This window comes from Littorina saxatilis, linkage group LG2 (assembly GCF_037325665.1).
Source record: "Littorina saxatilis isolate snail1 linkage group LG2, US_GU_Lsax_2.0, whole genome shotgun sequence".
Classification (NCBI taxonomy): domain Eukaryota; kingdom Metazoa; phylum Mollusca; class Gastropoda; order Littorinimorpha; family Littorinidae; genus Littorina; species Littorina saxatilis.
The window spans coordinates 12,278,235-12,302,510 of record NC_090246.1 but is presented as its reverse complement, the minus strand read 5'-3'; the positions used below and the strand labels follow the sequence as shown (position 1 = coordinate 12,302,510).

Here is a 24,276-nt window from a genome sequence, read left to right as displayed (position 1 = left end):
GCGGCGTAGGGTGGGGCTTACGGGGAGAAGTGGGGTGGGGCTTGTGAAGGGAGCGGCGTAGGGTGGGGCATATGGGAAGAAGTGGGGTGGGGTTTGTGAAGGGAGCGGCGTAGGGTGGGGCTTACGGGGAAAGGTGGGGGTTGGGCCTAAAGGTTGGCGTAGGGTGGGGTTTATGGGGAGGAGTGGGGGTGGGTTTTATGGGTAGAATTGCAAGGGGGAGGATTTATTTTGGGAAGAGGTTGAGGGTGGGCGGGACTGGTTTATGGGGAGAGATGGGGGCCGGTGATGTAAGAGAAGGTTTCACAGGATAAAGAAGAAGACACAAGGTTGAGATTTCAAGGGTAAGGCAAATATACAATACTGAACACAAATCACACCAGGCACTTCTCTGTTATCCTCACTCACTCTTGATGCTATAACCTGAGTCTCTGTTGGAAAATTTTCATGTTCCTCAAGATCGTTGACAACTGCTGGTAACCCACAAGATGTAGAATTCGAATCAGCTCATCGATCGATGCTTGAGGCCCTTTGAGTTCTTTCCAGTGCTGCATCGTGGCAATAACGCGCTGTGGCAACTGATCTTTGCCGTGATATGTCTGCTCAAGTTCCATCATTTTCTCTTCGGAGAAGCGAAACTTCTTCATCAAGTACCGCAGCTCGTTCTTGTTCAGGGCTAGCTTCATGGCCTCGAACATCCTGGCTATCAGCAAGTCTGTAAAAAAAGAATTTAATTGTTTCACACAAACTCTGTAACACTGACCTTAAATAAAAAAGAAAAACGCACAAACAAACAAATCAAAACTTTCAATCCAAACGATATCACATTTTGGAGCTTTCACTATTCACTGAAATTAATGTCAACACCCTGAAAAGTAAATATAATTTTCTTGTCAACCCAATCTTCTTCTTCTTCTGCGTTCGTGGGCTAAAACTCCCACGTACACTCGTGTTTTTGCACGAGTGGAATTTTACGTGTATGACCGTTTTTACCCCGCCATTAAGGCAGCCATACGCCGCTTTCGGAGGAAGCATGCTGGGTATTTTTGTGTTTCTATAACCCACCGAACTCTGACATGGATTACAGGATCTTTTCCGTGCGCACTTGGTCTTGTGGGGGATAAGCCACTAGCAGGTCTGCACATAAGTTAAACTGGGAGATCGGAAAAATCTCCACACTTAACCCACCAGGCGGTCGCGGCCGGGATTCGAACCCTCGACCTTCCGATTAAGACGCCGACGTCTTACCACCCCGCCACAGCGCCCATCTATCAACCCAATCAATGGTCAACCAGCCGGCACATGAGTGGGTCTGGTTTAACACACCATTGATATAAACCATCTGGCCTCAAATATACCCTGTAATGAAGCCCACTTCTTCTTCTTTCGTGGGTTGAAACTCCCACAATCTTTTATGTGTATGACCGTTTTAACCACGCCATTCAGGCAGCCATACGCCGCTTTCCGAGGAAGCATGCTGGGTATTTTTGTGTTTCTATATCTATATCCCCGGGAACAGACTACTTCCAATTCAGTAGGGGGGCGACTATCCTCAACCCGGCGGGTCCCCAGGTGGCGGATAGGGGAACGGCCCCCAAATATGGGGGCCAGCTGCGAATATAGAATAAGCAGTCCCGGACCAACTAGCGGTGTCTCTACCAGGACGGGGTGGGTTGGCAGATGGCACTGACTACCCTATAAATGCCCTACGTGTCCGATGACGGTTACACCATGCGAGTAAGAGCCGCATTAAAAGCTCTAGCCCCGGGGTGGGACCCCCGGTAAGAAATCCCGCATGTGTTCCCAGGGTTAGGTTTTTGAGCCAGGAACTAAAGGCAGGGTAACCCTGAAAGAAACCTAAGGGCTGAAGTCGGAGGATCTGGGCCAACAGGCGCACCTTAACCAACCACAGATCCACGCAAATCGCAAAATGAAATGTCGACAGTCCGAAATGCACGCGATGGTGCTCGCCCTGTAAGATGACAGCACGTTTCGCCCTGCAGTCCGGACTGACGATCTAACAGTGAATGACAAGAAGAAGATATCTATATCCGAACTCTGACATGGATCACAAGATCTTTTCCGTGCGCACTTGGTCTTGTGCTTGCGTGTACACACAAAGGGGTATAATGCACTAGCAGCTAGGTCCTCACATAAGTTGACCTAAGAGATTGGAAAAATCTCCACCCTTAACTCATCAGGCGTGGCCCAAATTCGAACTCGCGACCTTTCCAATGGGAGGCCAGCGTCTTATCTACTAGGCCACGGCGCCCGTCTAATGAAGCCTACATATCCTGTCTTTTAATCACCATCTCAAATTACCTTCTCTCTCCACAGCCCGACGGATGAAGCGGCCAATAGGCTGCATTACCCCAGACACAACCACATCTATGGGTGGCGTGCGGAGAGGGTTTTCATGCAGACGCAGATCTTTCAGTCGGTTCAGCCGGTCAAACTCCAAGGGCAGGGTAGGCAGGTGATTGTGGTCCAAGTGAAGAACCTGATGTAAACAAAATGGAAAAGGTTACAATCGATTCAAAGGTTAATGGTCTTACAGAGAATTAAGTTTGCCTCAATAAAAGCAAGCGTATTAACTCCTTGTCAACCCATCCAAACCCAACAGAGTTAATTTCAAACATCATCTATTGCCCTCTTTGCCACTGCAAATACAGTGGAACCCCCCTTTTAAGACCTCTCAAAATATGAGAAAATCAGGACTTCGGCGGAAGTCTTAAAATGGAGATACATTTACAGAGGTAGTGAACAGAAAACCTCAAAAAAGCAAGGTCTTAAAAAGGAGGAAGTCTTAAATTGGGGGGTCTTATAAGAAGGGTTTCCCTGTAAACTTCCAACGCCCCCGGGCTTACCTCCAGGTCTTTCACGTCACACAGTGTGTCCGGCAGGTGAGAGATTTCGTTGTGGTCAGCCCACAGCTTTTTCAGGTTCCTCATTGCACTGATAGTGTTTGGCAACGTCCGCAGCGTGTTGTACGACACTGTCAGGCTCTCAAACGAGGCAAACTCGATCTCGTCTGGCAAGGAGGGTACCTGCACAGAATAATCAACACTGTGCAACTGTTTCTATATCTGCCGCAAACTGCATGTACATCCTGAGCTGTGTGTGATCCCCAACAATCTCATGGATATGATAATCGTCTGGCATTTTTATTTCTAGACGCTTCTGCGCACACACACACACACACACACACACACACACACACACACACTTGCAACACATTCTATTTGTCTCTCATAAACAAGTATGTACATGTACATGCCCATCTACACGCATGCAAACAGACAAACAGACACCTACACACAAACACACACACACACACACTGTGTTTGCTCTGAACAAAGGGACTGAAAAAAGAGTGTGAAGAAAAATATACACAAGCGTCATTTGAAATTCAAGCTGGCAAGAGATATTCATGGTAACCTGTACATATATTTCATATCTTCACTGGAGGTTATCAAAGAACTCACAGAGAACTGCTTCAGCTTCAGTATCACTTACCTTAACTCCTCTCTCCTGGCTGAAGACTAACTTGCGTAGGTACGGAATGGAGCAGACCGTCTTGGGAAACTCAAAGAATCTGTTGTTGGAAATATCCAGCACGTGCAAGCTCTTCAAGCTCATCACTTCTTCTGGTAAATCTTCCAGAGCATTGTCCGAAAAGTCTGCAGTGTGCATTTTAGGGAGCGTGCACAGTTCAGCGGGGAACACCGACACGGCATTCTTCTTCATGTTGAGTTCAAACAGGTTGACCAGTTTGCTCACTTTTGGGGGGATTTCTGTGAGTTGGTTTTCACTGAGGTTGAGCCACTCCAGTGAAGTGATGTTGCAGATGGCCTCAGGGAAATCCCTGAACGCGTTACGACTGAGCCCGAGGTGTTTGAGCTTCGTCAACCCTCCCAGCTCCTGAGGTAGCTCGTACAAACCATTCCCATCCATCAGCAGCACCTGGGATGAAGACAGATGTTGATGTATTAATGCATTCTCAGTGCAAGAAATTACAGGAGAATTCCACTATAACGTGTTTCAATACATTATAAATTCAGCTTTTTTGTGATGACATGCTTGCCCCCCCCCCCCCCCAAAAAAAGAGATTAACTTTGTTCTGATGTGAGCAATTTCATTTAAAAAAAAATGTTTTCTTCCTTTTCTGTAGGGGTTTTACCTAGTGGACAAGAACATTAACTCTCTTGGACTTGTACAGCAGGCGTCAAACTTAATTAATATCCCTTGGTAGCTAACACTTGTAGTCCAAATAGATGCTATGTATAGGCATCATGTACAATCATGTACACCACTACAAATCTGTCCTGGCTTCAACATGGGATAATTGAGAGCCCGCTTCCATTTGGACGCCCACCAAAAATCACCAGCTTGGCTGCTTCCTGTGGAGAGCAAGAATTTTTTTACTGTTTTTACTTCACAAGCTGACACAGTGTCAGTGTTTATCTATAAAATCAGTTCAGTAAGAAACTACACTTTTGCATAGAAAGCAGCTAGGCTGCTGTAGATTTCTGGCAGATGTCTGAGTACAAGGATACTCTTACATCCTGGCAAAAACACAAACGAATCTGTGGTGATTTTCAAAACAGTGTTGTTTCCAGACACAGAGGACACAGGCAAGTTTGACATGGATTCAAAGTCTAAATTGGTCAAAATATCCAGTCTGCAAACAAGTTTTTGTCCGAAGACATCCTACATGTCAAATCTTTGGGACATTCGACCGGCCTGGGGTCAGAACAATTACTGCATCAGATCAAAAAAGTATGTGTAAATGACCGAGGAATGGGAACAACACTGCAAAATGGTATACACCAGAAGGATGGTATCTCTTTTGCCTGAAATCCATCTGCTCTCAGACTCACCTCTAGCTCACTGAGGGATCCCACAGCCACAGGCACGTTGATGAAGCTGTTGTCGGAGAGGATGAGCTTGGTGATCTTCTTCAGGTTGGCAAACTCCACGGGAAGCCTCTCCATGGTGTTCTTTGGCAGGCTGAGGATCTCCAGATTGGAGCACCAGCAGATGCTCTCCGGGATAAGCGCCAGCTGGTTATTTCCGCAGTAGACTTCCCTCAGGGCAAAGAGCTCTGCAATGTCGTGTGGGAGAGCTTGCAGCTTGTTGTTCTCCAGGCCCAAGATGGTGAGTTGCTTGAGGAGGCAGATCTCGTGGGGCAGCTCCTCCAGCCGGTTGTTGTTGAGGCCCAAGACGCGCAGCTCCTTGAGGCGTTGGATGTCCGGCTGCAGGGTGGTCAGTCGGTTGCCCGACATGGCCAGCTCCTTCAGTTCCTCCAGCCAGAACACCTGAGCAATCCATGTGAATATATTAAATACATATTTGGAAGGGCTCAATAGCCTAGCAGTAGCAGTTAGGACATTGAAGCTTGAAGGTTCAGGGTTCGCACTTTAAAGGTGGAGATTATTTTGATCTCAGACGTCAAATTATCTGCTGACTTGCTATCAGTGATGGTGCTAGAAATTTTTCAAACTAGTACGCAAACTTTTATGATGCAAACAGTCCAGAAAAAACCCAGTAGACTGGTCATTGGAACGAGTAAGAGTCCAACTCAGAGTACTAGTTTTGTTGTTTATTCAGCGGAAAAAAACCGGTAGTTCACAAATCGACCGGTATAGGTGTGTTGTTCCGGTATTTTCTCATTTGAACCGGTAAAATACGGGTAATTACCAGTTAACACCAATACTGGGTTTGTCCTCCATGTCAACACACAAGCAAAATAAACAAATACGCCAGAAAAAGATTCTTTATTCCATGTCATGCATAGGTGGGAAGCACACCAAAACTGTCAACGATTTACATGACATATTTAATGACTTAAATGGGTCACTATCTATATCATTAAATGAAACAAGCACAACTGATAGAGCTGCTCACCTGCACAGGGACAAATTCAAACTCATTGTCATCCAAAAGCAGCTGCTCCAGACAGATGAGGTTTTCGATCTCACGGGGCAGGTTGGTCATCTGATTGCCAGAGAGCCCAAGACGCAGAAGCCCCTCAATCTTGCACACCATCGGGTTCAGGAACTCCAAGTTGTTACGCTCCAATCCCAGAATCTCCAGGTTCTCCATCTGTCCGATGCTGTCTGGAATCTGTCATAAGAAAAATCAAAGAAAAACGTTAGTCTGATTTTATAGGCACATTGCTTAACATTCGTATCAAACATTTAAAAGTAATCTTCAATTCTTGAATTGTGCTGTACATGTACAACAGAATGAATCTACCGTTTCTTTTGTTTTCTTTTTCTTCCTTGCTTTCTCACTTTCTACTTCTCTTTGGCGTTGATTGTTGGTGGGTTTTTTCTCCATCATCTGTTTTTGTTTTGTTTTTGCTCTGTTCACTTTTTGTTATTAATATATTTCTGGTATTTTAATTTTTGTTTTTACCTCTTCTGTTATGCCTCAGTGACTTTTTTTTTTACAGTAGTCTGCACATACACATCTAAACAAAGAGCAAAGAAAGGTGCAAACACTGAGAAACAAAGAAATAAAGCAGACAAAGTGAAGTGGATAAATAAAGTGGATGTGTGATCCCGAAGACTCACAATGAAATCTATTCAGACACAGACGATGCGAAATTAGATAGAAAGGTAAAGGCATATTGAACAAACAAACAAAAAAGCTCACCTCACGCAATCTGTTCTCATTGACTCCCAGCACTGTCAGCTCTCTCATAAAACCAATCGCGCCAGGTATAGCTTCCATTTTGTTTCCGTTGATGATCAGCTGTTTCAGCGTCTGAAGCCCTGACAGCTCCGATGATATGGCTTCAATGTCATTGTTGGATAACTCCAGAATCTGCAGTTTTGGTAGACGAAAGATGCAGCGGTTGACAGTTTTCAACCGGTTGCCAGACACCACTAGCACTTCAAGCCGGTCTAGGTGAGAGATGGCATCTGGAATCTGTGGTGGAAAATATAAGAGAACTTTACTAAGTGTAAACCTAGGTGAATCTAAACCGCTTTACTGAAAATCAGTAAGAATTTGTAAGAAAATAAATGACTGTAATGTTCAAACGGTAGAATGGTAACTGTCACATACACAAACAACCATCAATTAATGTAACTAAACAATGGCACCATCAAATACCAGATGGAAGTCTAACACAACACAGTCTCTGTGTAAAAACTAAAAACAAATTAAAAAAATCCAAAGAGAGAGAGAGAGAGAGAGAGCCCTGTCACACATATAGAACGAGAAACAAAACCAACAAAACAACTGACCACCATCAAAAGTAAACCAGACCACGTACATACCACACAAAACTAAAAGGACTAAAAAAAAAGAAAACTTCTCTGAATCTCATTAGTATACCTCAGTGATCTTGTTGTTGCCGATGGACAGACACACCAACTGTTCCAGGTTGAAAATGTGGTCCGGAATCTGGGTCAGCTTGAGGTCACCGAGGTCAGCGCAAAGCTTGTTGCCCTGGACGTACAGGAGACTGCTGATGTCCACTGACTCCGCGAGGTCATCTTCCTTCGGGTGGTTGTTGGACTCATCCAGAAAGTTGTCCTCATCATTGTAGAGTTCACCATTGAGATGGACCTCTGGAATCTGACCCACCAGCTCGTCACAGCTGGTTTCCGTCCCTCTGACCAGTATGTCGGTCTCCGCCATTGTTGTTACCTGCTGGAGGAAAGTCTTCATAGTCAGGTGTGTACGGTGCACAGAATTAAGAGAGGCCATGTGTGTACGGTGCACAGAATTAAGAGAGGCCAGGTGTGAACAGCAAAACAAAAAAAACCCATGAAATGGCAATACTTTGAACAAAATCTTAGGAAAGAGAGGGGGGGGTAGAGGAAGAGAGAGAGAGGAAGAGAGAGAGAGAGAGAGAGAGAGAGAGAGAGAGAGAGAGAGAGAGTAGAAGGAAATGGAGGATAGAGAGGGGGCACAAACGGACATACAGCTTACTATTTCCTTACTGAGGTACTGGTATACACTAGCTCTTTAACCAGCAAGGCAAAAACCAAGTTTCAACTGGGGAGAAATAGTGCGTGTTTTTCTTTAAAGTCACATTTACAACCAACCACATAAATTCACACACATACAATCACATACACAGTCAGTCAGTTAGACAGACAGACAGACAGACAGACACACACACACACACACACACACACACACACACAAGCAGAATGTGACATACACTATAGATATACATTGGCACATATTTATGGGGATTACCATTGCTGGGTTGTAAGATTACTTTCAGTTTCTCCAATATCAGTCTATTTAATACAAACTGATGACAACAAAACAAAAAATAGAAAGAGACATCTGAGCACATTAAAGGATTATGAATATATCACACGTTCTAAATGTGTCCAAACTTCTGACTGTGCCCGAACACAGGCGGAAGGTATCATTCACTGGACCACTACTTACATAGAAAGACTACGTAGTCTTTCTATGTAAGTAGTGGTCCAGTGAACGATACCTTCCGCCTGTGTCCCGAACACAGTTGCAGTCTCTGCATGCAAGTATACTGCACGACACTGATAAGCATTGTCTATAGTTTTGAGAAGTCGTCAAAGCACACACAAATAAAGTGCACACACGTGTTTGTTCTAAACGCAAGTTTAATTTCATCGTCACCTGAGCTTTTCCAACTGTGACACTAGTCTTGATCCTATTGATTTGCTTACCTCGTGCCGCCTGTCAGCGGAGAAGATGATTAACTCTGACAGGAGCCGAGTTGCAGAGGTTCAAAGAAGCCGACTTCTCCCGTAGACGCTTCTCACGTTGCCAGGTGAGATCGATCTCGCGCGACTTTTCATATCGCACGTGGTAAAGCGAGAAGTGGGAGGGACTCTCTCTCTCTGCGCAGACGCTTAAAGCGGAAGTGATACAACATGGCAGCCTTCCGCTTTTCTCGTCGACAGAAAACTTACATTTTTGCTTGAGGATCATGCATTGAGCGTCTTGCATGGCAGTCGGCCTGCTGTGACAGATGTTTTGACGTAGGACGATAGAAGTGTTTTTGTACGAATGCAGTAGACAGTCAGGTAAGGCACGTTCTGTGGAGGAATATTTCGCAATGACTCCAAAGCAAAAGTTGGGTTGACAGATTTTGCAAACACTGAATCGGGAAACGTCACATGACAGTTACTCGTTGTCTCGTCCTTATAAGTGTGCGTTCCCCGTCGGTTTTGCGGGAAAATTGTGTTAATTTCTGTGGTGCAGGGGAGATTACAAGACTTTTGATTATCGATTTTAATCTGGGCAGAAAGATAACAATGTAGACAACTTCAATCACAACCTCGATCGGGCCCTCATTGCCGGATCTCTTTGCCACACATCCTGGAAGTAGTACGTCATTTTGAACGGTACAACTGTGTTCACAGAGTAGGAGCTTGTTAGTGTTTGTAACTTGTAAGCCTGGGATCGATGTGTGCAGGTATGCTTAATCTCCAGGAGAAGTTACAGTGTGATAATTCAAGACTGGCTTGTTGCAGATCAGTTTTTAAGGGGTGTTCTCGTTTGAACTTTTATAACAGTCTTATTCAGACACACCCCCAACTATGAAGATGACTGTTGACCAGTATTTTGAGAAACAACATGAACATTTGTATAACTCTTTTGAAAAGGATGTAACAATTTCACTAATCTTCTAATTTATATTAAATAATTTGTGTAGAGAAATAACTTAATTAATGAGATTATAACTATAGTACTATAAGTCTCAGCAAACTTCCTTATCTTTTAGATTTACTGTTTTATAATGTTTGTAACTTCATAGTCTGCCAGCATGACTGCAAATACATGCATGCATGTCTGATTCTGAAGGTGCACAGTTGTTTTTGTTATTGTTCATTTGTTGTGGTTTTTTTGTTTTGTTTTTGCTAATTGATTTTCATGAGAGAAAAAAAAGTGACATTCTATTTCTAATATATGCTCTGAATATATATGTATATATATACTTTGGCCTCAATCAGTCACTAAAGGCCTGTGTCGCCACACTTGCTTTACATTTATCAGCTTACACATCAAATAAAAACAAATGTTATTCTGATATAATCCTGACTTACACCACAACAGACATAAAAGATTTGGTTTTGAAAGTCGCAGGGTAAAGCTTGAAAAAGCCAAAGCCACTTTGCCTCTGGGCAGTTTTTCTAAATTTTGAACATTTCATTATTTATCATTTCTATACTATGATTACTTAGTGAGGGAATATGAACATTTATTCTTTCATAATGAATAGTTTTGTCATCTATTGTAAGTGACAAAAAGCATCAGTTTCAGAAGGCTACCTTTACTTGAACTGTTAAACTGGAAATGCGAAGAGTTTATGATTTGTCTGAACTTCTTCTTTCAGGTCACCATGGCGGCATTGAAAGAAAACATTGATGCAGCTTGCTACTTTATCACAAAGCACTCATGGAAAGGAAAGTAAGTAACTCTGTTTACCATCAGGTTACCTAAGATTACTTTTATCCAGATTTTTTTCTATAATGGGTCTGACGGTGAGATGAAACAATGTTGAAAAAAATGTTGGTCTGTTTATCACTTTGTTTTTAATTTTTTGTAGGGGGGAGGGGGTTTACAGGTATGTGGGGGCATTGCATATATACATGGGTGAAACTAGCCCGTCAATTGACTGAAATCCGTCAATCTGAAAGTAAGTCTGACGGAAATTCCGTCAATCTGCAATTTTGAAAGAAAGAAAAATTTTAGAAAAAAAACCCCGAAACTACTTGCGGAACGCGTTTTCGAACTGCTATAGTGAACCGGTTGCAGTTTGCCCGGAAACGGAAGTGCTTTTGCCCGTGCTCGCGGTAAACCCCGTAGGTGAAGTTTCTTTGCTTTCAGATTCGCTCTGCATCACGATTAAAAAAAAGTTCTCACGCGTTTTGGCAGGCATTACGAAGTGGTGACACGATTTCTGCGACAAAGATGCCGGTTTTGACGAAAAATGCACGGACAGATCTTATTGATGCAGGTCTAGCCAACAAATGGCGATAGGACTGGTTGGAGTTCATGAAACTAAAAGTGTGTGTGATAAGTTTGGTGCTTGAAACTCAAGTGCTTTTCCTTGGATCTCACAAAGTCGTTGCACAAGCTGTTAGGTCGGTCCCGCTCTAGGTCGGTCCTTAGACATTAGAGCGGGGTGGTCGCTACACTGGTGACAACTATATAAGGAAACACATCGGTTAAAAAAAAAGGGTCGTTGTGGCGGGGTAGTTCTTAGAGAGGGGGGTCTTAGAGAGGGGTTCCACTGTATAAGAGATGCTACTGCTTAGTTGCTACTTTGTGCAGTGCTACATCATGCTGTTTGCATGTGTGACATTCTGTTTCATCATTTATTTCAATGCCTGTCTGGCAATGTTTGCTAATTAAATATTTTGAACTTTTATTTCAGTTGTTCAGTTGTTCACTTTCTATTTCATGTAGTATGGCTGTTGTCAATGTTAATTGTTATCAGTTGTGTTGGAAGATGCAAGTGTGAAAGGATACACACAAAAATGATTACTTCTGTGAATTGTTTTGATTTTGTTTACCCTTTTTACCATATCATTAGAATCTGAAGGTATTTTTTTGACCTGCATGATAGTGTATTTTTTTGCCAGGAAAGGCCACAAAATCACAATGAATAATGTAAAAATTTGTTTTCATACGGGGGGCGTTGCCCCCCTGGACCCCCTAACGGGGCCCTCTGCCCCGTACCCCGCCAGGGCCTGAGCGGCCCCTGGACCCCTGCCTCCAAAAAATGTCAGTCAATTTGATTTTCCTAGGTTTCACCCATGTATATATATATATATATATATCAATTGTATTGGGGGGGGGGGGGGGGGGGGGCAGGGGTGTACCTTAACTTTTTTTGCTACCGGCCAGGGGGGCCGGTAAGTCAAAAATTGAACCGGCCCCCCAAAATCCCAACCGGCCCCCAACCTGCCGGGATTTCTTACAACCGCCCCAGCGGCTCGTCGCGTGCTAACCACATACACAAAAGACGTACATTCATACTTATAATGCATACATGTGGATTTGCACTACTAATAACTACCACAAACACACACAAAACTTGATGACTAAAGTGCTATGTTTTAATATAATGATAATTAACCTTGTTTTTATAAAGAATTTAAAATAAAAGCCGCCACAAAGAAACAAGAAATCAAAACCACATTCTACAATACTCTATGAGTAAAAATCAAAATCTGGCAATTTCATTGGTTTAGAAACATGAGAAAATGATGATTGCCCATGTTTTGTGAAGCATGGTGATTTTCACATGTTTTGTGGAGTGTATGAATATCATTTTCGTGTATGAACACAATGGTATCAATAATGGCTGTCTACCCTCGAACTTTATCATATTCATTATGCTGGTGACCCAAGGAGGTTTCGTCACTCCATAATCACAAGAGTTAGCAACTGTCAAAATGGAATCTGAAGGCAACTTCGAGTTGAGTCTCTCATCACTGAGTGACTCAGAATGGGAGAATGATGAAGACATCAAGCAATTTATAGCAGAAGAAGGAAGAAAACAAAACGAACATGCCACACTCCATGAAGCTGACAAAGGAGCCAGCGCACAAGTGCCAGTGGGCCACGCAGAGACAGAACACCAGAATGAGAATGAAGACGACAAATAGATACGTCATAATGGTCTCGATAAACAAACAGACATGCGCAAACACTTTTTTTTTTTTTTACTTGCTTCACTGAAACAGAAACAAAACAAATACCTGTAGCCGAGACCGGAAGAGTATTGTAGTGAATGAAAAGGCAAATCGACGTCACGTCCTGTTCGTTTGGCGACATGAATATTTTTGGAACGTGATCATGACCAACAAAGTTTAGAAATGAAAAACAAATACTTCAGTTCCTATTCTTAACAATAGTGTCAGTTCTCGCTGTGTAACATATTCAGGATAGCCTCAATGTCAATGAATCAGCTGCGCAGTGTGGAAAAAAGGTACGTGAGGTAAATAGTCGACGAAAGCAATGACATTTTTATGGAAAGGAACGTTTTTCCCAGTGTGTCATTCAGCAAGATCGAGTTCCACTGTTGGTGAGTAAAGTAGAATGGAAATAGCCACCGCCATTTGACATGTTTCGGTTGTAAGTAAACATTTTTCTCATGTTTTGTGATTGGAATGAAAACCTCATCGCTTCGCGATTCGGTTTCCATTCAATCACAAAACATGAGAAAAATGTTTACTTACAACCTCAACATGTCAAATGGCGGTGGCTATTACCTAATTCACACCCTGTCACACAATCACACACTAAATCTCACTAAAAGTTACCCCCTTTATGTACCCCCTACCACACAATTTACAAAGTAATTTACTATGGAACTTTACTTACCACATAAACACACACTACAAAAGAGTAAATCAGCATTTTTTTTTAATTTAAATTATGTTTTTTGTTGTGTAAAACCAAGTATAAAAAGCTGACTACAAAAAAAATTCTAAGTTGCTTTCTTGTTTTGTTTCTTTTTCTTTATGTCTGTGTTATTAATATTACTGTTAGATCAAGCAGAAGTATAAAAGTTGCATACCAGCCAAATTTACCACAGCTTAAGTCATAAATAATCAAAAGCATTGTATTTCATTTCTATTTCCTAATGAAAACAAACAGATGTTCAGATTTCCTGATCCTAGAATTGTTCACAGGTGATCTTTATGCTTTTGATTCAGCAGAGTTGCATCCCTTGTCCTATTGTTGAAGGTCTGTCTTTTCTTCTTTATCACATATAGTGGATCGGTTTTTTTTTTATTACTTTCTTAGTTGAAGGGAAATAATTGACAGCAGTAGTACTGTCACTACTTGTACTAAGTTGGTCAGCAAAGCTGGTGTTAACATATTTTGGAAAATGGTCTCAATGAGTATCCCTGCAGTCAATGACATAATTATACATTTCCCAGAAACTGGATCAGTGGTACATAGCAGGCACATCAAAGGAAAAATACAGAGGGCTAGGGGGAATATGTTTGCTCTGGATGTCAGATCAAAGACAGATGCATTGTAAAAGCTGGTTGGCCTTGAGACCTGGGTCAATGACCGGTGAGACACTGTTTCCTTATATTAGTTTTTATCTGAGAGGAAACTGTTTTACAACATGTGAAAGTCTCTGAAGGATTGGTGAGCGCAGGATAAGATATAAGAGAGGGGGTGAAGTGAATAGCGCAAAGAGGGGGGACGAAGGGGGGTTTAACTATTTTGACTGCTGATGCCATCGCCAGCGGCTCGTGGCACTGGAGGGGTGATGACACGGTCAAGTGAGGCGGAGGGGGGTAGCTGTCTAGCCAATGTGTCTGGCCTTGATTGGTGGTTGTCCTGAGTCCTTCTGAAAGTGGGGAAAGGGGGGGGGGGGGGGATGAGTGGGCAGGAGAGAAGTGACAGATTTTGAGATCGCCCGCAGAGATATTTGTTCGCCGGCCGTTCCGATTGACTACGTTGCCTAACAACTTTGTGCTTCAGCGAAATTTGAACTAGAGGAATTTCGAACCCGCCCGACGCGATTTGAAGTCGCGGGGGGCGAGCGCCAAAACTCACCCCTGGGGGGGGGGGGGGGGGGGGGGGGTTACAGGTATGTGGAGGCATTGCATATCAAATTGATCTTTAAAATCTCTGTGTCCAGGTACAAGAGAATCTTCTCGGTTGGGACCCATGGCATCACAACATACAACCCAGCCAATATGGAAGTCACAAATCAGGTAACTCACTCAGTTACTGAAATGTGCTTGTGGGTTGTGGATTTTTGAGTCACTTGAGAAAATGTGACTCTATGTAATCGGTCAGTGTTAGTCTGTCCGGCCGGCCGGCCGTCCGTAGACACCACCTTAACGTTGGACTTTTCTCGGAAACTATCAAAGCGATCGGGCTCATATTTTGTTTAGTCGTGACCTCCAATGACCTCTACACTTTAACGATGGTTTCGTTGACCTTTGACCTTTTTCAAGGTCACAGGTCAGCGTCAAAGGAAAAATTAGACATTTTATATCTTTGACAAAGTTCATCGGATGTGATTGAAACTTTGTAGGATTATTCTTTACATCAAAGTATTTACATCTGTAGCCTTTTACGAACGTTATCAGAAAAACAAGGGAGATAACTAGCCTTTTCTGTTCGGCAACACACAACTTAACGTTGGGCTTTTCTCGGAAACTATAAAAGTGACCGGGCTCAAATTTTATGTGAACGTGACTCATTGTGTTGTGAATAGCAATTTCTTCCTGTCCATCTGATGCCTCATATAATATTCAGAACTGCGAAAGTGACTCGATCGAGCGTTTGCTCTTCTTGTTACATTTGTTTGCAATCAAACATTTAATTATTTTATCCTTGAAACCATGATGATGTACATGCTTATGAATATTTTCTTGCTGCAACATCTCTGTTATAAATGTCTTTTTTCTTTATTTGGTGTTTAACGTCGTTTTCAACCACGTAGGTTATATCGCGACGGGGAAAGGGGGGGAAATGGGATAGAGCCATTTGTCAATTGTTTCTTGTTCACAAAAGCACTAATCAAAAATTTGCTCCAGGGGCTTGCAACGTAGTACAATATATGACCTTACTGGGAGAATGCAAGTTTCCAGTACAAAGGACTTAAATGTCTGTGTACTAGGTGTCAAATAAGCAAAGTACAGCGTGACGCAACAAAAAATGCCAACCCTAAAAATGCATATGTCTTCTACATGTGTGTCCTGAATTACTTCATATGTGGTGTACACCAAGTTCAGTTGATTGATGATTTGTCAGTGCACAACGTTTCAAGTTTGTAGGTCAAATGGTTTGACTTTTAAATGCTCTTTGAAAAATATATTAAAAATTCGGAGCTTGGCACAAGAGTACAACTATAAGGCTTGACACTGAGTGGTAGACACACTCATCCCATTTAAACCCTCCAGATTGGGCCTTGTATACAAAAATCAGCCTCAGACAATCTGTGAATTGAAACAGCAATCTTATTGGCTGGGCAGAGTTCGAGGCACAAGTTCTTTTTGTTTATTAACAAAGCTGTGGTAATCAAATTATTTCACGTTTCTTTCAGTGGCCATACAGTGAGTTTGTTGGCATTATCCCAAACGTGAAAGCTCCAGCGAACAATGAGTTCATCATTACCATGAAGAAGGGAGGGAAGAAAACAGAGTCCATGAAGTTCTCTACAGACCACAGAGCTGACCTTCTTACTGAGGCACTGGTAGGTACAATGCACACATATATTGACAGAAAATCTCACACACACATATACATACACATACACACACACATACACACACACACACACACACTCTCTCTCACTCTAATCTGCATTGATTGAATTTCCCATCGTCATTCAGGACTTCCTGTTTCAAGCAATCATTTCCTGATGCCTTTCCCGATCTTCAGAGTGTTCAGATCACAGAGCAAAGAGTCGAATCGTCCAGGCAGATCCTCCTTTTTCAAACAGATCAACTCTAATACCTGGATATGAAATAAAGCAAGAGTTGAAGAAAGAAAGAAAAATCACACAGTGGAGAATCTTTCTGCTTGTGATAGGTTTTTTTTTTTATGGAGAACCTCAGCTGGCAGTCATACTCATACGTACATGTGTATGGAACTCTGTCGCAAGGTTCTGAAGTAGATGTAATGAGTGAAACACAAACTGCGTCTATTGAGATTTAAAAGTCTACTCAGCCATCTGTGGTGACGAACGGGTGTGATGTTAACACCAGGGAATCACTCCTGGGTAGATATCTGTTGCTGATGCTTTTTTTAATGTTATCTGCGGTGAATTCTGTTCCTCATTTGTGCCAATCTTTGTATTTTTTTAATTGATTTTTTACTGTTTTAGTGACTTTGTTAAGTTCATTTTTTTTCTCTGAGATGACTGGTATGTTACTTTGTATGTACAGATTCAGTTTATTACTTTTCATTTTCCAGAAATTCAGTTTATTACTTTTCATTTTCCAGAAATTCCGCAACTACTTTGCTGACGCCAGCCACGCAGCGAAACGGTTCAATGCCTACAAGTACCACTGGTCAGAGAACCGCGTGCCGGTGATTCTGGAGGTCAACCAGGGGTCACTGGACCAGATTGACCCACATTCTAACAGAGTTCTCTGCTCTTATAGTTACAAAGACATGGAGGGCTTGAGTCTGGTAAGAGAAAAAGTCAAATAAGCACTGTTAGGTTTTACTTTAGTTATACAGATGAAGAACCCAATATGTTAGAGAAGTGCTGGTCTTTATCCCCGAGTACGCTAGTACTAGGGCTCAGCAGACTTTAATCGTGTGTCTGTGTGTGTGTCTGTGTGTCTTTCTCCACTTAACAGCTTATTGCTGGGAAACTACTGGGCGCAGTTCGTTCAAAAGTTGATACACTAACTTGATAATAGGTCCGATTGATCGTATTAAAACTTCATAATGTTACCTGGGACCTAAATGCGAAATAAACCACAAAAAAGACTTGGCCGTAGGAGGAGTTCACACCGGCGGGGCAACACGCAGCCATTGAGCTGAGAGAACAGCCGAACGCGTCACACAAAAATACGTCATGACAAAGTTACACGCAAAGCGAAAGAGACTTTGACGTCATTTACTTTTGTTCGGAATTTTCCGTCTGTTCCTAGCTTGTCAGTGAAGACCTGACGTGAGCCAGTCTGAAGAGTACTCGGGTCCAGCGCGAGCGTTTTTTTATTTTGCTGCATCTACTTGTTCAAGTATTATTTTAATATTTTTATGTGTGGCCCTTTTGTTTTTTTTAGACATCCGAAAGTCTTTAAAATGTGGGTCTTAAGACACATGTGATGTAGATTTGTTCACACGTTCAACTTTATGTGTGTGAAAATCTGTATACAGTGGAATCCAGCTATAACGAACCTGGGTATAAAGAAATCCCTCTTTTAACAAACTGCCATTGATTTCCCGGCAGACAGCCTTCTATTTCTTACTTGTTACTTTCCGGTTACCGTACTTTCCGGGTCGCGACTTTTTTCCTCGAGTTTGACCCCTGCGTCTTGTATAACGAAGTGCCTAATCCGTGTATGAAATACGAAAAAAATCAAAGAGACCGCCTGAGTACCAGTCAAGCAACTTGTGATAATGCATGTTTCAGCTACTAGGTATTACCCTGGCCAAGTTTCCTCTCAAGACATCAAAGAGACCGCCCCAACGTTGCTACTTGCAGGCAAAGTGCAGCGATGTCTGTGACTTGGATATGATCTCCAAATTGGAGTGTACAGTGGAGAAGTGTGCCAATTCTGAGCAGCGTAACTTATATTTGCAACTTTCACCGTTCATGGCTTTATTTTCGTGTTTGTGTGAGGATTTACGAAGGAGCGGAAGCGCTAATCACATGACGTCATCAATACTTGTGCTTTCGAGTAACAAGAGTTACCTCCCTTGCACTGAAATTGTTGCATCGATTTCGTCGAAAATCCGGCTCTCAACACAAATATAAGGGTGCATGTAGCATGAATCAGGCTTACTTTTCACAGACATGTCCAATACTTCACTTTGAAGATAGATTTAGTTAGTCTAGATGGGGTTTTCGGAGGTTTTTTTGGCGGACACGGAGATTGATCAGAATGTACATGTACATGCTTTTACACGACTTTTTAAATTTTACTTCTAAAATTGTGACAGTAAAGTGAACATTTGAACTATGCCTCTCTCTATGGATTATATTATGAAGCTGTTGAAAACATGCAGAGATTGTACTCTCCAAGGAAAGATCGATGGGACGATCATTTGAAGGTGAGTGGGAAAACTTGTCTTAAGGCCATTTAGGGTTGAAAACTCGACAGCGAATTGCTGATATAACAAACTAAAATGTATAGATCCCTTGAGATTCGTTGTACCCGGACTCCACTGTATGTATATAATTAGGGGATGGTCACTTTGCGTAGGTGCGGGCGATTGTAAATCAGTACAGTGCACATGAGAGTGCAAGTGCGTGGAGGAGTTCCGGTTTTACATATATCATATACTAGATGAATACCCGGCTTTGCCGGGTGGATCGCGAGACAGAGTATGCAGCGTGGCGGTTCGCTGGCTTTGAGCACGTGTTGAAAATTTTCATCGACCAGTTTGTGCCCGGGGTCCACCTGAATATGCCCACCAAATTTGATGCAGATTCGTCGAGAACTTTGGCAGTGCATCGCGAACAGACACACACAGATACACACTACAGTAGATGTAGAGCTTCTGGGTAGACACAATCAATCAATGATCAATCAATCAATGAGGCTTATATCGCGCATATTCCGTGGGTACAGTTCTAGGCGCTCTGCAGTGATGCCGTGTGAGATGAAATTTTATACGGCCAGTAGATTGCAGCCATGTCGGCGCATATTTACCTTTCACGGCCTTATTCCAAGTCACACGGGTATGGTAGACAATTATTAACTGTGCCTAAGCAATTTTGCCAGGAAAGACCTTTTTGTCAATCGTGCCAATGTAGTATACACGGGGGGTGGTTCGGACACTGAAGAGAGTCTGCACACAAAGTTGACTCTGTGAAATAAATTTCCGCCGAACCTGGGATCGAACTCGCGCTGACAGCGGCCAACTGAATACAAATCCAGCGCGCTACCAACTGAGCTATATCCCCGCCCCACAGAAACATCGGCAAAGCTCCTGACTATTAATGGTTGCAATGAATATTTACGATGGGAGGGGTAGTATTAGTGGCAATATTTTGAAGATGGGAGGGATTTTGTACACGAATTGCAATACTTAGATGTACTACCTGTGCAGAAAAGCGCTGCTTAGATTCGTTTTCGTTGTGTGGCGGAAGTGAAAGAATTGAAGAAGTAGAGCCGAAACAAAAAAAAGTGTTTAGTTTCGTAATTCGTATCACAAAACAGAATATTCACCGCGGTTCGCCGCGCTGAGAGCACATGTTGAAAATTTTCATCGACCAGTTTGAATGACTCGCAAGAGAGTACAATGCGGTGGTGGTTGGTAAGCCATGTTGTTGCTGAAAGAGAAAAGGGCACAGTGTTGAAAGGGATTTTATCTTTTTTAAGACAGACACAGAAACACTGGCAAAGCTCCTGACTATTAATGAATATTAAATTACATATTCCTACTCCGAATCACATGTAGCAGTTGACTCAGTCTAAAGTGCTAGGTCTGAAAAGGCTACCCGTCTAAGGGGAGCAACCCCAACTAAAAAAGTGTAAACGTAGCTATGGTAATGACGACGCACCCAGGGAGTTACCTCCCCTCCTGCGTACTACGTCACTACTGCTACTGACCACGTGACCCCTATCATTCGACACTTCAGCTTTCTAGGGAGCAGGTCGTGAATTTTTTGGCTCTAGTGGAAGTTCGCTGTTTGGTGTTTGCTTAGACACCCACCGGCACCCCCACCCGTCTCTTCACCCGCTGCACTGGTAGTTGGTGAGCTCGTTCCTTTACTTGTATCGAACGTAATTTTTCAGTTGCTACTTGAAATTTTCGGCCACGTGTTGGTCACGTATTTTGTGGTAGCCATTTTGGAATTTTTGTCGCCATTTTGTTGTCAGCATGTCTGACGGAGACAAAAAGCGCGGCAAGGCTGATGTGAAAGGGAAAATTAAACCCAAGTCTTCCACTTCTGTCCCTAAGCCTATTTTGGTTGTTGTTTCCGACGCGGCTAACAATGCTGTTATGACGGTCCCTATTTCTGCCCCGAATGACCAGCCGGTTGTGGGGCAGTCTAATCAACCTACGCGTACCGTTGTTTCTCGCTCGTCTTCTCTGCCGCTTGCAGATTCGACGTCGCTGGTTTCATCGTTGCTTTCTTCGCTGGTTCCCGAGCTTCGCACGTTGGTGAGAGAGGAGATGGTGCGTTCTCAGCCTTCGACTTCCGTTGTCCCGTCGATGGCTTCCTTTCCGCTTCCGGCTGTGACGCTGTCCTTGACCGAGGCGGTTGCTTCTGTGCCTTCTACCGCTGTGGTTGGCGACGCAAGTAAGTTGGGCTGGTCCGTAGGTCCTCGTGAGGCCGCTGGACGCTCCCTGCTGGGAAGCAGCCCTTTTCGGCGGGTTCACGACCCGCAAACCCCTGTTCGTTCTCACTTTGGCTTCACGGAAGACCATCGTGTCGATGAGCAATGGCGGCATTTGGTTCAGGCTTCGACGCTTCCGGCACTCGCCGGAAGCGTAGGTCCTCCGACGTACGCACCCGCTGGGGTCGTTTCCGGAGTCGACCAGCCGGTTCCGTCTGCTGCGCTTCCGGCACTCGCCGGAAGCATAGGTCCCCCGATGTACGCACCCGCTGGGGTCGTTTCCGGGGTTGACCGGACGTGGCCCTCTGGGCATTCGGCCTTCCGGCCGCCGTCCACAGTGTCGGCGCTTCCGCTTTTCGCGGTCGCGTCTGATACTTTTCCGGCTCAGACCGGATCTGCTGCTTCTTCCGCTTCCGCTTCCTCTCGGATGGCGGTCGCGGGGGGGCATCACCAGCCCTTTGGGCAGGTGTCTCAGCCCTGGCCGGGGCAGTCAGCGCTTCTGTCTTCGGTTGTTGCTTCGACTGCGGTTCCGGTTCCGGCGGCTGTGGGCATGCCGTCCTCTTACTCTTTCCCTAGTCAGGGCATGAGTTCGGATGGTATTGGAGTGGACGGGTTTCCGGTTTCCGGTTACGGTGTTCACCGCCCTTCTACCAGCAACGTGGACTTCGGTCCTTCGCCGGATGTTTCGGATATTCAGTCCGTCGCCAGCGAGGCTGCACGTGTTGGTTATCCGGAGAGACTCAAAGTGGCTCTTGAGGCCGCTGCTGAGGTCACTTCGAGATATTTCGCGGAAGGGGCTTCGGTCTCTTCGGCTGCCGCTTCGACGGCACCGTCCGCGATGGCTGATTTTCGCTCTGGGAAGGAGGACGACTCATACTTCCGGTTTTTGGAGTCTCCATCCATAGCTTTTCAGCTTTCTCAGGTTTTGGCCAAGCCATCTCCTTCCGGAAGCGGAATTCCTTCACTTCCGGTTCCGCTGCTCGTGCCTCACGGCTCAGTTCCGGAGCTGGCTCAGCAGTGGATGGCTTCGCCTTCTCAGGCTTCTGCATTCGCTCTGTCGTCTCACAGGCGGTTGGTCTTGCAGAAGTCTCCTAGGAACTTGTTGGATGCGTTCGCTCTCCCGCGTTCATCTTTGACAGTTCCTCCGGAGATGCTTGCCTTGTTGGCCAAGCCTATCAAGAAGGATGACGGCGTGCTCTTTTCTGAGAACACGCTGATTGCTTCTGAAGAGGCAGGGCGTCAGCAGCTGGAGCTTGCCTCCATTGCTGAGACTCTCATTCGGGCCCTCTCTCGTGCCCTCACTGATTCGCTGAATCCGTTCTCTCTCAGCGAGGATCAGGATGCGGATGACGTCTCCACTTTGTTGGCCGCTCTTGCGAGGGTCAATGAAGAACAGATGAGACTTTCTGCTGTGCACTATGCGCACTCTGTTATGTGTCGTCGGGATCTCTTCCTGTCACACTCTCAGTTTTCGGATCAGGCGACCAAGGACACTTTGCGTGCCTCACCGGTCTTGGAGGGTTCCCTCTTTGGGCATCTCGTTTTTGATGCCCGAAGACAGGAAATTCAGGCTAACAGGGACCAGCAGTTCTCTGACTTTTCCCTGCACAGCCTTAAGCAGTCCAAGCAGTCTCAGCCTTCTCAGCCTAAGCAGGCTAAGGTTGCTGGCCCTCCCAAACCGGCAGACAAGGGTCGTGGACGTTCCTCTTCTCGGGGCTCGAGAAGACGACCGTCTTCCGGCAGGGGGAGAGGCGGCTCTGGAAGCAAGCCTCACCCCCAATGAAGTGCTCCCGATCTCCCCCCCACCCCGCCCTCCACTCTGGTGATGGCGGGGGGCCCTTCCCGGGCACTTTCCCATTGGCTCGTGTCCATACAGAGTCAATGGATCGTGGGGGTCGTGAGGTCGGGCTTCCGTCTTCTCTGGAAAGATGGCAAGGCTCCTCTGGTCAGGCGTCCGCCGGCGTTCAGGCCTCCCTCCTCGCAGGAAGCCATTTCCGTCCTTCGGTCGGAAATAGACTCCCTGGTGCAGAAGGGCGCAGTGGAGAAAGTCCTCGACCACAGTTCCCCTGGGTTTTACGGACGGCTTTTCGCCGTCCCCAAAGCCTCAGGGGCATGGCGTCCTGTCTTGGACCTGTCGTTCCTCAATACCTTTTTGAGGGAGATAAGGTTCAAGATGGAGACGCCAGCGTCGGTCAGGGACTCTCTCCGCCCGGGAGATTGGGCGACTTCCATCGACCTGACGGATGCATACTTCCACATTCTTATGCATCCAGCCGACCGGAAATGGCTTCGTTTCCGGTGGGCAAGTCAGGTTTACCAGTTTCGCGCCCTTCCTTTTGGCCTGTCTCTCGCCCCTTGGGTCTTCACCATGGTCGTGAGACAGGTCTGCGCGCTGGTGAGGTCGCGGGGTGTCCGGCTACGTGCCTACCTGGACGATTGGCTCATCCTGAGTCAGAGTCAGGCGGGGTGCGAGCAGGATACCCAATCGGTTCTTCGGGAGGCCAACATGTTTGGCTTCTCGATCAACCGATCAAAGTCGGAGCTGACACCGTGTCAGACGTTCACCTACTTGGGAATGTCTTTCGACACGGTGGCTTGGACTGTCCAGCCCTCTCAGAAGAGGGTGGACAAGCTCCAGGCGTGCATACGCTCCACTTTGCCTCTCCCGAGGGCCTCCCTGCGGACTTTGGCCTCCATCTTAGGGCAGATGGAGTCCATGGCTCTCCTGGTCCCCTTGGGGAGGGTCCACAAACGTCCCTTTCAGCTGGACTCTCCCACGGTGGATTGGAATGCCCTCATCCCTCTCCAGGGATGGTTCCAATCCGCTACCCTTCCGTGGCTGGACACGGAGTGGGTGTGCAGGGGCGTGCCGATAGCCCTTCCTGCCCCAGATTTGGACCTGTTCACGGACGCGTCCTTGGTGGGGTGGGGGGCTCACACAGACCAGCTGACTGCGTCAGGTCTGTGGTCGGCAGATCAGAGGATGCAGCACATCAACTTGCTGGAGCTAGAAGCCGTGGCTCTAGCTCTGGACAAGTTCCGGCCCTCCCTTCAGGCCAAGCATGTTCGTCTGTTTACAGACAACACGACAGTGGCAGCTTACATCAACAAGCAGGGAGGGTCGCGGTCTCCGTCGCTTTCGGCCAGGGCCTGCGAGATCCTGATTTGGTGTTCAGAGCATCAAATCAGGCTTTCGGCCAGGTACCTGCCCGGAAGCTTGAACACTCTGGCGGACGCGCTCAGCCGCTCCGACAGAGTGCTTCAAACAGAGTGGACCATCACTCACGGAGCGCTGGATCGTCTCTGG

At 45.2% G+C, this 24,276-nt stretch overlaps 2 protein-coding genes across 6 annotated transcripts in view; one reads left to right on the top strand and one right to left on the bottom strand.

The window, feature by feature from the left end:
* Nucleotides 1-198: 198 nt before the first annotated feature.
* On the bottom strand, nucleotides 199-8,791 carry LOC138958211 (leucine-rich repeat and death domain-containing protein 1-like). 2 transcript variants are annotated; one of them, XM_070329306.1, is made up of 9 exons: nucleotides 8,679-8,791; nucleotides 7,345-7,659; nucleotides 6,658-6,933; nucleotides 5,905-6,123; nucleotides 4,878-5,315; nucleotides 3,514-3,960; nucleotides 2,865-3,044; nucleotides 2,320-2,497; nucleotides 199-712 (listed from the first exon to the last, which is right to left on the bottom strand). In XM_070329306.1, exons 2-9 carry the CDS (start codon nucleotides 7,648-7,650, stop codon nucleotides 414-416), a joined length of 2,343 nt encoding a protein of 780 aa, XP_070185407.1. In that variant the 5' UTR covers nucleotides 7,651-7,659; nucleotides 8,679-8,791; the 3' UTR covers nucleotides 199-413. The 2 variants fall into 2 exon arrangements, with proteins under 2 accessions (XP_070185407.1, XP_070185406.1); XM_070329305.1 differs by having other exon boundaries at nucleotides 7,345-7,662; nucleotides 8,679-8,790.
* Nucleotides 8,792-8,878: 87 nt separating this feature from the next.
* The window catches only part of LOC138958207 (dnaJ homolog subfamily C member 13-like), a 90,869-nt gene continuing 75,471 nt past the window's right edge, over nucleotides 8,879-24,276 (top strand). For 2 of the 4 annotated variants that reach the window (XM_070329300.1, XM_070329299.1), the window contains exons 1-5: nucleotides 8,879-9,038; nucleotides 10,352-10,425; nucleotides 14,630-14,705; nucleotides 16,046-16,195; nucleotides 16,948-17,136. In XM_070329300.1, coding sequence (XP_070185401.1) covers nucleotides 10,358-10,425; nucleotides 14,630-14,705; nucleotides 16,046-16,195; nucleotides 16,948-17,136 — 483 coding nt within the window. In that variant the 5' untranslated portion in view covers nucleotides 8,879-9,038; nucleotides 10,352-10,357. The remainder of the gene's footprint in view (nucleotides 9,039-10,351; nucleotides 10,426-14,629; nucleotides 14,706-16,045; nucleotides 16,196-16,947; nucleotides 17,137-24,276) is intronic. The other 2 variants (XM_070329302.1, XM_070329301.1) reach the window with 1 other exon arrangement.

What these genes read in the sequence shown, in the direction of transcription:
- LOC138958211 (XM_070329306.1), bottom strand. Translation starts at nt 7,650, where the DNA reads ATGGCGGAGACCGACATACTGGTCAGAGGGACGGAAACCAGCTGTGAC. An exon ending in GCCAGGAGAGAGGAGTTAAG is followed by an intron (nt 3,045 to 3,513) that starts GTAAGTGATACT and finishes TATTCTGTGCAG; the next exon opens with GTACCCTCCTTGCCAGACGA. An exon ending in TCGGGCTGTGGAGAGAGAAG is followed by an intron (nt 713 to 2,319) that starts GTAATTTGAGAT and finishes CTTTTTTTACAG; the next exon opens with ACTTGCTGATAGCCAGGATG.